Source organism: Carlito syrichta, unplaced genomic scaffold (assembly GCF_000164805.1).
Source record: "Carlito syrichta isolate Samal-C Ts95f unplaced genomic scaffold, Tarsius_syrichta-2.0.1 Scaffold307107, whole genome shotgun sequence".
Classification (NCBI taxonomy): Eukaryota; Metazoa; Chordata; class Mammalia; order Primates; family Tarsiidae; genus Carlito; species Carlito syrichta.
The window spans coordinates 211925-226867 of NW_007251203.1; the positions used below are offsets into that span (position 1 = coordinate 211925).

The following is a 14943-nucleotide window of genomic DNA, read 5'->3' on the forward strand; positions in this document are numbered from 1 at the left end:
GATCCTTCCGCCTCAGCCTTCCAAGTAGCTGGAACTATAGGCATGTGCTACCATGCCCGGCTAATTTTCGATTTATTGTAGAGATGTGATCTCGCCAAGTTGCCCAGGCAGGTCGTGAACCCGCGGGCTCAAGCAATCCACTCACCTTGGCCTCCCAAAGTGCTGGGATTACAGGCTGAGCCACCGAGCCTGGCCCTTTTCCCACTTTTTAATAGGCTTGTTCTTTTTTCCACTCACTTTGTTTGATTTCCTTGTAGATCCTGAGTATTAGGCTTTTGTCAGATGCATAATTTGCAATTTTTTTTCTCATTCTGTAGGTTGTCTTTTTACTCTAATAATGGTTTACTTTGCTGTGCAAAGCTTTTCAGTTAGGTGAGGTCTCACTTGTCTATCTTAGCTTTTATGGCATTCATCTTTGGGGATGTGGTCAAGAATTCATTGCCTGCTCTGGTATACATAATGGTGTTTCCTGTGTTTTCGTCTAGGATTCTTATATTTTGAGGTTTTACATTTAGGTCTTTGATCCATTTTGAGCTAATTTTTTTATATGGTGATAAGTAGGGGTTCAGTTTCATTCTTCTGCATGTGGTCAGCTAATTTTCCAAGCACCATTTGCTAAATATGGTCTTCTTTCCCCAGTGATTGTTACTAATAGATGAGTTGGTTGAAAGACTGTGATTTTGCTTCTGGAATCTCCATCTTGTCTATGTGTCTATTCTTGTGCCAATACCAGGCTGTTTTAATTATTGTAGCCTTGTAATAAAGTTTAAGTTCTGGAAGCATGATACCTCTCCTTCTGTTCCTTTTGCTGAGGATTGTTTTGGTTATTTGTGGTCCTTTCTGTTTCCATGTGGATTTCTATATTGTCGTTTCCAAGTATGAGAAAAATGTTTTTGGAAATTGATGGGTATTGTATTGAATCTGTAGATTGCCCGGGGTAGGATGGACATCTTGACAATTATTGAATCTTCTAATTCATGAGCAAGGAATGTTTTTCCATTTGTTTGTGTCATATTTGCTATCTTTGACTAGTGTTTTATAGTTCTCACTGTAAAGGTCTTTCATTTTTTCTTGTTAGGTGAATTACAAGGTATTTCATTTTCATTTGGTTCTCTACCTGCTTTTCGCTGGTGTATAGAAGTGCAACCTTCTTTTGCATATTGATTTTGTATCCCAAAACTTTACCAAAGACATTTATCAGTATGAGGAGGCTTATGACAGACTCCCTTGGGTTTTCAAGGTATAGAATCATATCGTCCACAAAGACAGATAGCTTAGCTTTCTTTTTTTCCTATTTGAATACCCTTGATTTCCTTCTCTTTCTTGATTGCTCTGGATGGGACTTCCAGCACTACATTGAACAGGAGAGTTGAGAGTCAACATCCTTGTCTTGTTCCTGTTCTCAGGAGAAATGTATCCAGTTTCTTCCCATTGAGCAAAATGTTGACTGTAGTTTATCATAGATAGTTCTTACTGTTTAGAGGAATGTTCCTTCTATGCCTAGGTGTTCAAGGGTTTTTCTTGAGAAGGGATACTGGATTTTCTTGAATGCTTTTTCTGCATCCAAATGATATAATCATATGATTCTTGCTTTTACATCTGTTAATACATCTGTTAATACATCTGTTAATTGAATTTTGTTTATGGTCTTGTGAATGTTGAACCAGCCCTGCATCCCAGGAATGAAGACCACCTGGTCATGCTAGGTGATCCTTGATATGTGCTGTTTTAGATCCAATTTGCTAGAATCTTGTTGAGAATTTTTGCATCTGCGTTCATCAAGGAGAGTGGCCTGTAATTCTCTTTCCTTATTGGGTCTTTGACAGGTTTGTGCATCAGTGTGATGTTGGCTTCATAAAATGATTTGGGGAGAATACCATCTTTCTCAATTGCTTGGATTATTTTCAGTAAGATTGGTATCAGCTTCTCCTCGTATGTCTTGTAGAATTCAGCTGGGAAGCCATCTGATCTGGGGCTTTACTTGGTAGGGAGATTTCTTATGACTTAATTGATATCCTCGATCATTATTGGTCTTTTTAGTTTCCATTTCTTTTTGTTTCAACCTTGGAAGGTTGTGTGATGTCTGAAAGTCCCTTCTTTTCTATGGGTTTTCAAGTTTATTTGCATATAGGTGTGCGTAGTCATCTCTGATAATCTTTTGAATTTTTTCAGGGTCAGTAGTGACATCACCTTTTGCATTTTTTATAGTATTTATTTGGACCTTCTTGCACTTTTTTTAAAAAGCCACTCTGGCCAGGGGTTTGTCAATCTTTCAAAACCTTTCAAAGAACCAGCTTCTCATCTTATTGATTTTTCTATTATGTTTTTATCTCCTATGTCCTACAGTTGTGATTTTATCTTGGTGATATAGATACTTCTGCTAAAGTTTAGAATTTAGGTGATCTTACCTTTCCAACTCCTTTAGGTGTGACTTTAGGCTGCTTACTTGTGATATTTTTGTTTTCTTGATGTGTGTGTGCAGTGCTATGAATTTTCATCTTAACCCTGTTTTCATGGCAGAGGTTCTGATAAGTTGTATCTTTGTCTTCGTTTTTTTCCAGGAATATTTTTATTTCTGTCTTTAGTTACATGCTGTCCCAGAAGTAATTCAGCAGCATGTTATTGAGTGTCTATATAGCTGTGTGTTTGGGGGAGATCTTGTTGTTGGTGATATGTATTTTTATTCCATTGTGATCTGAGAAGATGCATGGTATTATTTCAGTCTTTTGGAATGTGTTTATGCTTGATTTATGTCCAAGATTGTGATCAATCTTGGAACCTATATTCCATGTGCTGATGAGTAGAATGTATATTCTGTTGTTGTTGGGTGAAGTGTTCTGTAGATGTTGATTAGGTCCATTTGGTCAAGCATCAAGTTGATTTTCTAAATCTCCTTCTTGTTTTTTTTTTTTTGTTGTTGTTGTTGTTGTTTTTGCCTCAATGATCTATCTGAAGTTGTTAGTGGAGTATTTAGGTTTCCAGTTATGATTGTGTGATGGTCAGTGTTCTTTCTAGGTTTACTTAATGATTGTTTTATAAAACCTCTGCACCTGTGTTTGTTGCATATATGTTTAATATGGTTACTTCTTGCTGGTGTATCGAGCCTTTTACCATATGAAGTTTCTTTTTTGTGTCCTTTATAACTTTTGATGTCTTGAAGGCTGTTTTGTCTTATGTCAGCACAGCTACTACTTCCTTCTTTACCCGTAAGATCATTTTTCAGCCTCAAACTTTGAGTCTGTGTGTCCTTTGTAGTGAGATCAGTTTTCTGGAGGCAACAGATTGTTGAATTTTGCTTTTCAATGCAGTTTGCCACTCTGTGTCTTTTCAGTGGTGCATTTAGTCTATTCACAGTCAGGTTGATAACTGAAATGTGAGAGTTTATCCCTGCTGTGGGATCCTTAGGGGGTTGCTTTGTTTCCTCTTAATTTTTGTATTAATATGTATGTGTGTGTTTTCATATTTATGAGTCCTCTGTTTGCTCTGTAAACTCTGTGTTTACCTGTACTTTTGTAACAGGCATGGCCATTTTTACCCCTCTATATTCAAGCCTTCTTAAGCATCCTGAAGGGTTTAAGAGGAAGCATATTCTCTTAGGGTTTGGGTGTCTGAGAAAGATTTTAATTATCTGTCACTGATAATGCTTAACTTGATGGGGCAGGAGATTCTTGGTTGGGATTGCTTATCTTTAAGAATGTTAAAAATTGGGTTCCAGTTTCTTCTGGCTTGTAGTGTTTCTGCAGATAAGTCTGGAGCGATTCTGATGGGTCTTCCCTGATAAGTAATCTGACCTTTCTCTTTCACTGCCTTTTGGATTTTTTTTCTTTTATGCTTATTTTGTGGAGGCATATTACTATGTTTCCAGGGGTTGGTCTCATGTGATACCTTGTGGGGATTCTCTGAATCTCTTTTGCTTGAGTGGTCACATCTCTGAGGAGATGAGGAAAGTTTTCTTGGATGACCTCATGGAAGACTTGTTTCAAGGTGTTCTCCATTTCCTGTTCTGCTTCATGGATATCAGTTGGGTATAGATTTGACTTGTTGACATAGTCCTGCATCACTTGAAGGCTTTGTTCCTTCCTTTGAGTTTTTTTCTATCTTTTTTGTTTGTTTGTTTTTTGGAGTCACACTCTGTCACCCAGACTGGAGTGCAGTGGCTGCTCCCGGCCACTGCAGCCTTAACCTGCTGGGCTCTGGCGATCCTTCCGCCTCAGCCTTCCGAGTAGCTAGAATTGCAGGTGTGCGCTACCACGCCTGGCTAATTTTTTTTTTTATTTATTGTAGAGATGAGGTCTCACCTGCCCAGGTGGGTCTCGAACCTGCGGGCTCAGGCAATCCACTCACCTCAGCCTCCCAAAGGCACAGGATTACAGGCTGAGCCACTGAGCCTGGCTGAGTTTTATTCTCTTTTTTAACAGATTGGGTTAATTTCACATTTTGGTCTTCAAGCTCTGAGATTCTTTCCTCTGCTTGGTTGATTCTGCTCCCTATGCTTACTAGTTTGTTTTTTATTTTGAGGATGGAGTTTTTTATTTTCATTATTTCAGAATAGGCTCTCTTGAGATTGGCCAACTCTACTTTTACTTACTGTACAATGTCATTGAGTTTCGCTTCTTGTTTCTCTTGGTGCCTGTTCATTTTTACCACCCAATCTCTGACTTCTGTGACTGTCATATGTTGTAGGTCATTGTGGGGGTTTCCCGTTGTTTTTGCTTTGATGACTTTTTTTTCAGGTGCTGTCTCTTTAGGACTCTTAGAATTGCCTGTGTTTTTCCATTGATTTTTTTTCCTCATTTGTGATAGATCTCTTTTGCTTTTCTGTAATTCCATCACTTAGTGAGAAAGGGAGAAACATTCCCTTCTGCTGCTTTCCACCCTGTGGTGGGTTACCATAATTACAGGTTCCCTCTATTGCTGCTAAATTAGTCAAACTAGTTTTCAGCTCCTGTTGTGTATGACTGAATGCTGGGAAGGGGTATACTGACTCATCTTAGAATTGCTCACCTCATTCCTTCACCAGGTGGTCTTCAGTTCCTGTACTAACCTAGTGCATGACAGGGCATAGGGCACCTGGATTCTCATGTCTGCCATTGCTTTCTGGTCTCTGTGTGCACAAAGACACTCTTGCTGGGTTCAGGGTGTATCTACACCCAGGTTCCTATTCTGTGCCTTGCTCAGCAAGAGAGGTGTTGGTCTGTTTCTCCTCGATTTGCCAGCAGTGGACTTGCAGGTCAGATTCACTCTGCAGGCAGTTTTTTTTCTGTCTGGGAATTGTCTGCCACAGCAACAGCTAGTGGGTGGGTTTATTCTCCCTTTCACTTGGGATCCAGTTGCCCCCTTCTCTCTCCTGACCAAAACTCCTCCTGCTTGGAACTGATGGCTTGTACACAGCTGGGAAGGGACGAATGAACTCGAAATATTTTAGAATCACTCATTCCTCTTCTTCACTGAGCAGAGCTTCTGATTTTGTTTGAGCATGGATCAATGTGGGCGGTTGGGGCATCTGGAATCCTACACCTGTCATTGCTTTCTGGTCTTTGCGTGTACAAGAGACCCTTGCTGTGTGCAGGGTGTATCTGTGACTGGGTCCCTCCTCTCTGCCTTGCTCAGCAAGATAGTTACTAGCCTATTTCTTCACTAGTTACCAGTGATGGACGTGCCACACTTTCATCTATATTAAGGCTAACTTATTAGATACACATAAGTTTAATGAATTGAATCTTTTAAAATTGTGTAGTGGCTCTCTTTGTCTCTAATAATGCTTTTTAATGAAAAAAGTAGAGTTGGTATGTGTGAGTTGTTTTTCATCACAATACTTCTGACACCAGATGTGTGGGTTCTTTCCATACCAACAACCAGTTCTTTACCTTTTCAGACACTAAATGAGTGTCCTACAATTCAACTCCATTCAAACACTTAACTACTTTGAGTTTTTTTTCAAACTCCACAGATCCATTTTTCAGATGCCAATTACAAGTATTAGTTGTCAAGGGTACCCACACCTTTGTCTGACTCAGATGCAAAGTTGGGGTTCCCACAGGCCCCTTTAAGAATCAATAATTTGCTAAAATAACTTGTAGGACTCAGAAAAGCACTTTATTTACTCATATCTCTGTATTAGAAAGAATACAAGTCAAGGGAGCCAAATACAAGGGATGGATAGTGCAAGGAATAGAGGAAGGGAGTACTTGGAGTTTCCATGCTCTTACCTAGCATCTTGATGTGTCTGCCGACCCAGAGTCTCTCCAAATACCATTGTTTAGACTTTTAAATCATTTAGACTTATTTGATTAAATCATTGGTGAGTAACTCAATCTTTAACCCCTCTCCCCTCACCTGAGGTCTTTGGTAGGGCTGAAAGTTCCAACTCTCTAATCATGCCTTGGTCTTTCTTGAGACTATTCCCCCATCTTGAAGTTATCTAGGGATATACCAAGAGTCACCTCATCTGAACAAAGTATGTTCCTATCATTCATGAAAGTCCAAGAACTTTAGAAGCTCTGTATCAGGAACCAGCAACAAAAACCAAGGAGATATTGTTGTATCACATTGTAATTATATATATATTTTTAATTTTTTATATATTTTAAATGTTATATTTGATAGTACAATAGCTGCCTCAACATTTTCTTATTTGGTATTTGCTAGATGTATATTTTTCTCCAATTTCCAATGCCCTCATATGTTAGATTTTTCCTTTCTTAGAAAAAACATATTATTGGATTTTTACATGCCAAAGATAATAATCTTTTGTTCAACTGACAAGATTAATCTATTTACATTTATTGCAATTATTTTTTATATATTGACTATATATACCATTTTCCTGTTGCTTTCTCTTTATTTCATTTTGGTCTATGCTTCCTCCACCCACACACCTTTTCTGACTTTCCTCTGGGTGTATTAAGTTTTTAAATTAGGATTCTGGTTCTACTTTACCAAAACAACTTGAAAATGATATACATTGTATCATTTTTTAGGTCACTTTGGCTTTTTACAGGGAATGCTTTAGTTAACTTTGTCTGAAGCTCTTTTCTAAACAAATGATATCTTAGATTATTTTAACTTTGTTCAACCTCCTCCTAATTTACATGATATTTTGATTCACTATTTTATTTCTATCATTTTGTAAATCTTGCATATCAAACAACATTGTTTTATATTCAATATTTGTTTAAATTTGAGTTCATGTTTGAGAATTTTCCTAATTTTTTCTTACATCTCAGATATTGCTTCTGAGGTTATTTTTAATTTTTATTTTTTCCTGAATTATATTATTTAAATGTTTCTTTAGGGAGGATCTAATAATAACAAATTATCAATTCTTATTTTTCTAGAAATATATTATATTTACCCTTATTTTTGAAGCATAGATTTTTAGGTACCAATTTTAAATTTATAGTTTCTTTCTGTCAGTATTTTGAATGATATTGTACTGTCTCAGACTTTTGCTGTTGAGAAATCTGTAGTCAGCTTACTTGAAAATTTTTTCATAATCTGATTTTCATAAGATCCTCACTTTGTCTTGAATATAAAACAGTTTTAAAAAAATTATATCCTAATACGGATAGATTTCATCTTATTTATTTTGCTTATAATATGTTGTAATCTATTGTTTATATTTCAGCAATTCTGAAAACGTTTCATGTGTGTTTTTTTTTTTTCTTTCAAATTTTATCCATTATTTCTATCTATTCCCACTTAGGATCTTACTACATCCGTATTAGTTTTCTTCATTCTGTTTTTCATATTTTACTTTCTTTTTCTCTTCATACTTCATTCAAGCCACTCTGACTACCATTTTTTTTTTTTTCTCTCTCTCTGGCTGTGTCTTATTTGATATTTCACCCATACTTCACATTTTTTTATTTTAACGTATGTAATTTTCATTGTAAAAGCTACTGTTTAATTCTTATTCAAAAATATACCTGTTCATTTTGTTTACATTTTTAAATGTTTGCTTATAATTACAATTGAATTTCGTGTTTTCCTAAAGATTTTATATACAATTTTTTATATGCTATCTCTGAAAATGTCACATCTGAAATAATTGATAAACATGTTATTTTTGCTTTCCCTTATGTTCTCTTATTTATTTGCATATTTAATGGTCTTTGATTGTGAGCTCATATTTCCTTAATATTAACCCATAAGATTAAGGGGTGGTCAGCTCAAAAAGTGTGTGCTTTCCTCCAGAGAAGATTTTTGGTTTTTTATTGAAATCCATAGGCTATTTATAACCTGGGTCCCTGGCTTAATGCAGAAAAATCAGAAACTAGGTTCACCTTGAAGCTTTCTCTAGCAAGCTCTTAATCTCTGGATTATACTGTTTTTATCAGTGTTTGCCATCAGAGTGGCTTTTTTCCTTATAATTCATTGCTTATCAGTTAGAATTTAGCTCAGAATATGAATGTGTATATATGTATGCCTACATGTATATGTATTTGAGAGAGAGAGAGAGAGAGACTACATGTTTTAGGTTTCTGAGGTTTGAACTTGATAGTCCTTGTAAGTTATGTGAACTCAGTGTTCATTAAAAAGTAGTTTTCAAATTAAATATCTAGTTTCTTCTTGTTAGGAGAACTCTTTAGAAATTCTCATCTTTCACACTTATGGAGATAGATACCAGCTGCTCTAGTTTTTACAACAGACTGAATTCCCCTCTGTACAAACTGTTATTTGGCTTTGCTAGGTATATTATATGAGTCAATCATTTAACAAGAATCTATTGAATGTATTATATTTTTTACATTATTTATGCCCTATTAACATATCTTTAAAGTTATGTAGTACAAACTTTTAATAACTATCTGTCATTTCTTACTTTTTTTAAAAAAAATTCAATGCAAGACATTCTGGGCTATTTCTATAGAAGTGGGTGGTCTCCTAGCCCCAGTCATGGCTTCATAGCTTTCACTCACCCTTGTATACACAAATTATAGTGACAGAAACATAGACTATGGATAATGAAAGCATTATTATTATTATATGTTAAGTCAAGAGTAGTGACGATAATGATCACTAAATGATTTTCCCCAGACTACACAACTTATATTAATGCAAGTATTAGCATTTTATTTTTTCATCTCAAATATATGAAAATATAGCAAACTAAGGAGAGTTGTTGATGCAAAACACAACATTGGTAATAATTACTAGGTTTCCCACTATATCTTCCTTTGCATGTATGTTGCCCTGAGCATGTCTTGCAAAATATGTTGGAAAATGTTTTTCTTTTAACTTTATTTTTTAAGATGACTGATTGGGCAACTCTATATAGCTTCTTACATTTCTTATCTATATCAAATTTGGGCCCATGCTGCTTTATTCTGTTTCAGACAACTTTTAGAGAAGCCAGAATGAGCTTGACACAAGCTATCAGTAGTCTGGTACTGTAATTCAGCCTTTTATTTCAAGTTTTGTTGGTGTTGCCTGCTTACAGGAATATTTTAGCTTGGACTCTAATCATATGTAATGCATATTTTCACAAATATCTTATGTGACTAAAATGTTCAGTTTAGAATACATATATCTTTAAACATGAAACATGAAGTTTGGGTAATGGAGTCAATATTGTGTTCCAATATCTAAACATCCCTACAAAAAATGAAAATGTTGGATTTGAGTCATTTGGCAGATTGAAAATACTAATAAAAGCATGGGAGCAGCAAGTTAATTCATGAAAGAAATGTGTTTGCCTTTAATCTATTTTGACAAAGTATAAATATATAGTAAGATTATTATTAGCAAAAATATTGCACATGCAAGCATGAATTTTAGAATCTTAAGGAAAATGATAATTTCCTCATTCTTTCTGCAGAGGACTGTTAAGAAATTTTTTAAAAATTTTTAATTTTATTTATGTATTTATTTTGCTTTCTTTTGGTCTAGGTTCTAAGAAAAAGCTCATTTTGGGGTGAGGGAGGACTTAGCCCAAGAAAGACCGTTTGGTGGTGGAGTCAGAAGGAGTGCAAATCTTTCCTTTTTTGTTAAAAAGAATTAGCTAATGAACTTTATCTTTGACTTTTTTTTCACCTTTTTTTAGGTTGCTCAATTTAACTTCCACTTGTCTTAAACACAACAAAAACATTTTTAGTTGTTAAGAAATCTGCCTTAAATGATAGGAAGATGTTTATGTTCTTAACTTTTATGAATAAAATAATATATAGGAAGAAAGAACTAAAGCAGTAGCTAGTGCAAGTCTGTTAATTCTGTATTAAGAAATTTCTAAGTTAAAACTTTACCATGGGAAGCCGATCATCTCATATATAAAACTTATCTTTTCTTAAAGGAATTGTTCTAAGAGAGCAGATAATTTTTCAACCAAATTGAAGGATAGAAATAGCAAAACCATGGTATATAAATGAAAAGCTAACATGACTGACAATGGAATATAAGTTGTTGTTACTTTAAAATTCTTATTCCATATTTTTAAAGGACTCCAGTTGATACCTCCTTCTTTCAACAAAACACTTGGGTTGCACATTATTCTTTAGATAGAAGTAAATAGATCTGGATTTTTATACATTTCGTGTTGCTGCAATTTTAAATTATTGAGGGCTTACAATCATTCTTAAATCATAATCTTGTTTTATTTTATTTAGGATATACTAAATGCCAGATACTATTTTATGCCAGACACTATTGTTAGTTATTTAATTGTTATGTGATAATTGAATCTTTGTATACTGCTTCAAACTTAAAAAGTTAATTTTTTAAATGTATAGAGTTCTGTGTTATTTTCTTGTCTTATTAGCTTCGCTATTACGAATGAACTCAGTCATTGTCTTTCTGCTATCCACACTAACGTGTTCAAATACTTCATCCTTCCTGCAAATATTTTGTCCTTTTCCTGTATTTTTAAAAATTATGTACTCACCCCATGTTTCTGGATTATTTTCTTAAGTAAAAAGAGTTCAAGAATTTGCAAAGAAGATTTCAACTGCAGGCAAATCATTCCATTTTTTTGTCTCTTTCACCTTATAAAACATTTATTTAATGTTTACAGCCAACTCTGCATTCATTTTTACATAATAATGCCAGTGGTAAATGCTCTAAAATTTAGTTCTTTATGATTTTGGTAGTATTTCCCATTTTGATGAAATATAAATGTGTACTTTTTCAGGCCTAGCAGAATTAGGTACCCTGTGTGATCCTTTGCGGAGCTGCTCTATTAGTGAAGAAAATGGACTCAGTGCTGCCTTTACTATAGCCCATGAGCTTGGGCATGTGTAAGTACCTTCTGTCACTTCTGTCATGTGCTTTCTATTTATCTATTTTTATATATTTTACCTATTTTCTAAAATTCCATCTTCAGTTGAGTAGCTAGCACCTTTATTTCTTCCTAAAATATAATTTTCATTCCAGAAATGCTAAGTCTGGCTCTTTGGTGATCTATGTTAGGTCAGACAGGCTACACTGATCAGCAAACTAAATAAAGAACTAGAACCTGGGAATTCTTTTATTTCATTTGTTCTATATATTACCTGAGAGCACATCGGGCCTCTATCCCTTGTTATCCTATATATGACCACATACTGACTGCTACCATTTTATGGGAGGGCCTGCTGGGGCTTCTGGTTCTGGGGTATTCCCCAAGATATTTGTAATATCAACTTGTTTCTAGCTCTTATAGCTCAGAGCCCTAGCAGAGGATGTGGCTTGTGGGAATTTCTTAGTCATTAAAATATATTTTTAGTTTTCGCCTGTTCCATAGCTTTTCATTAAAAAACTTGGGATTCTCTCCTGTGTTCCTGCATTGCTAAAAATTCTGCTGCAGTTCTATTCTCTAAGAATGGAGACCATGTTTTCTCACACCTTAAGAGCTCCCATGGAAAGTCTGAAATCCCTACAAACTCATCCTCTCAAAAATGATTCCAGATGTATCCCCAGAACTCTTGGTGTTTCTTTGTTATCTGCTAAGAAAGAATTGAAGCTAGAGTTGCTTCTCTTAGTTTGACCATATGTCTTTTCTTGGTCATGCCTTGAGATGTCATTAGAGCATTCAAGTGGAGTAATTTCAAATAGAGATAAATTTAGTGAAGTAGTGGCTCTTAAATTACCTTCTAGCATGCTTATATCTTATGGTCACCAGCAAGCTGTACAAATTTGTAAGCTGTTTATGAAATGGGAGCATAAGATGAGGAGAATACCTGAAAGCTGTAGAAATAGTGCAGCAACATCTGGAAAGCACTTTTTGCTCTTTTTCAGTTGCTATCCAGTAGAGGACTATTCTTGCAGAAAGTTTCATGTTAGACATTTATTTTTTTCCTGAGAAATTTGTTAGGTGACTCTAGAATATGGATAAGCAGTTTAATTAAAAGACTGCTTTAAATGCAAAATTTAGCAGCCAAGGACCTGAATTAGGCTGTTTCAGAGTTCTTTCTAAACTTGAATTTAAGCTTGAGTTCCCAAAAGATTGCATGGATCTGTTGTTGACCTGCTGATTATTGAATATCTTTATTCTCATTGTGAAGGTGATGGATGCCCTTTAGGAGTGTTTTTATTATTTCCATTCTGCCATTCATTGCTTCTTAAGTGTGGACCAGATATAGTACTTAGAATGTTCCATATGAAATAGATGAATACTACAGAATGATGGGGAATTAGGGATTAAAGAAGTTCTTTTGATACTGGAGCAATAGTCAATGGTCTAAAATTTAGTATGGTATCACCTTTATCTAACCTATTTCCCCACATATCTCCTAGGATATATGTGTTGAAACCCACAGGCATTTTTATATGAATGCTATGTCCATATTGTGATGAGGTGAACCAGAATCCACATATTTTGAATGTTTAGAGTCAGATGTAACAGACCGTGCTATTGATCAAAGGAATAATCTAGTGTTTCTCAGCAATTGTGCTTCTAAATGTGCACATTATAGGGCCTTGTGGAGGAATTGAGTACAAATTCTGATGTAACCAGGTTTATCTATATTTGACATTATACTATAATGTGAATATAAAGTTTCTATTACTATGTTGTATATGTCTCTTGATATTCTTTTCAAGTGTTTATTGTATTTTTAGATTTAATGTTCCACACGATGACAGTTATAAATGTAAAGAAGCTGGAATTAAACATCAGTATCATGTAATGGCCCCAACTTTAAATTACCATACGAGTCCTTGGACCTGGTCAAAATGTAGTCAGAAATATATCACCGAATTCCTAGAGTAAGTCTGAATTTATGTTACTCTAGTTAAATAATTGAACATTTATTCAATTATAAGATTTGAAATTTATATTTTTTAAGATGATTCCATTTCTTTTTTTTCCTTGTTTAGATTTAAGTTGACTTTCACTGTACAAATGGACATTTACAAACAAGAAAAAGGTTGCATATTATTTCACTTCTTAAAAGTATTTTTATAGCGGTTCAGACCTGGCTATTATTTTTTTATTTGGACTCTTTTTTATTATGAAAACTGTTTGAGGAGAGGCTTAATGGAATCACAGCTTCCTTATGTGTTTTTGAATTTTTTCAGAAATTCTAGGTAATATGTTGAGAGGCGTTGAGTGACTCAAGTGCCCCTTGAGGTGTCCCTGAAGGACAGAGAATAGCTAATGTCAAAGTATGTGTTCATCACATAGCTCTTTAAAGCTGCAGAGATGCAGAATCTCTAACTAATTTCAGAGGCTCTTTCTAACTCAAAAGAGAGGTGGGATCCAGGTTTTTCTTGACTCATCTCTTCACCTTCCACCAGATTTCTCTGCTTCTCAATTTATTTTATCCAAATGGTGCTTCTTTCTTAGTCATCAAAACTTGTCCAAAAGACAAGCTCACACTCTTTCCCGGTACTATTTTGTATAAATTCAATACTACTTCATTTCTTCTACTATACATTCTGATCACCAATTTAACAGCATTAGTCTTTTCTAGTTTCCTTTCTATAAGAACTGTGCTTTGGTGTATATGTTCATAAATACATCCTAAAATTGTAACCAACAGTGATGACTTTTCCTTGTATGGGAACTTGATTTAAAAGCACAACATATACTTGTTAATCTGTACATGATTGCATATAACTTTGTTCAATGGTTGAAAATACTGATATAACTATTAAAAATAACAGAAGTATGCCCTATTTTTGGAAAGGAGTAATATTTTGATTCACTTCAATGGACACTTTAGAAGTTACATGTTCATATTATTGAAAAATTAATATTTTTTCTCATAGTAAAAATTTCCCCCAAAATTCTTTTAACTATTGCAATGGAACAAGTTGTTTCTTTTAGCTTAATTAGAATACCTGAACATATTCACAGAATTTACTATAGACTGGACATTGCAGGACAAACTGGAATTAACATGTATATATTTCCTGTGTTCTTTTTATAAGTCATTTAAATATACTATGTATTCTGGTAGCAAGCTACAAGATATATATTACCACTCTCAATTTACAGATGAGGAGACTTAGGCTCAGGGAGATTAAATTATTTGTCCACAGCTGTGTATCCTGGATCTGCTTAAACAGAGAAATGCCAAGTAGAAGATGTCAAATTACTATTGCATAACATGTATCAATGAACCTGCAATCGTGTGGGTTACCCTTTTACACATTACCATATGTTAGAAAAATATGAAATAAAATTTCGATTTTTTTGTCATAAGTTCCTCAATATACAAAATTTGATTATATGATTCGATTATCATATCATATCACTATGATAAAATAATTGGTTCCAGTGCTATATTATTTAATGTGAAATGATTCCTTTTTCAGTATTTCATTTAAAAAGTGCAGTTTTGTTGCGGGTAGGTGATCCACAAGAGGTCTTCATGTGCAAAGGGTTAAATGTTTGTTTTTGCAACATTTTGATTGACTGGGCATTACAAAGTAGACCAAAAGTATAATATGAATGTATGCTTCATAAATTATGTTCTGATGAATTTATTACTTGTCATTGTTCTTTTCTTAGGCTGCCACCCTCAA

At 34.6% G+C, this 14943-nt stretch overlaps 1 protein-coding gene across 1 annotated transcript in view; it reads left to right on the forward strand.

Annotated features, from left to right (window-relative positions):
- Positions 1 to 14943, forward strand: part of ADAMTS20 (ADAM metallopeptidase with thrombospondin type 1 motif 20) — a 191628-nt gene that overhangs the window by 64058 nt on the left and 112627 nt on the right. The window contains exons 8-9 of the mRNA XM_008063856.1: positions 11126 to 11231; positions 13033 to 13179. Coding sequence (XP_008062047.1) covers positions 11126 to 11231; positions 13033 to 13179 — 253 coding nt within the window. The remainder of the gene's footprint in view (positions 1 to 11125; positions 11232 to 13032; positions 13180 to 14943) is intronic.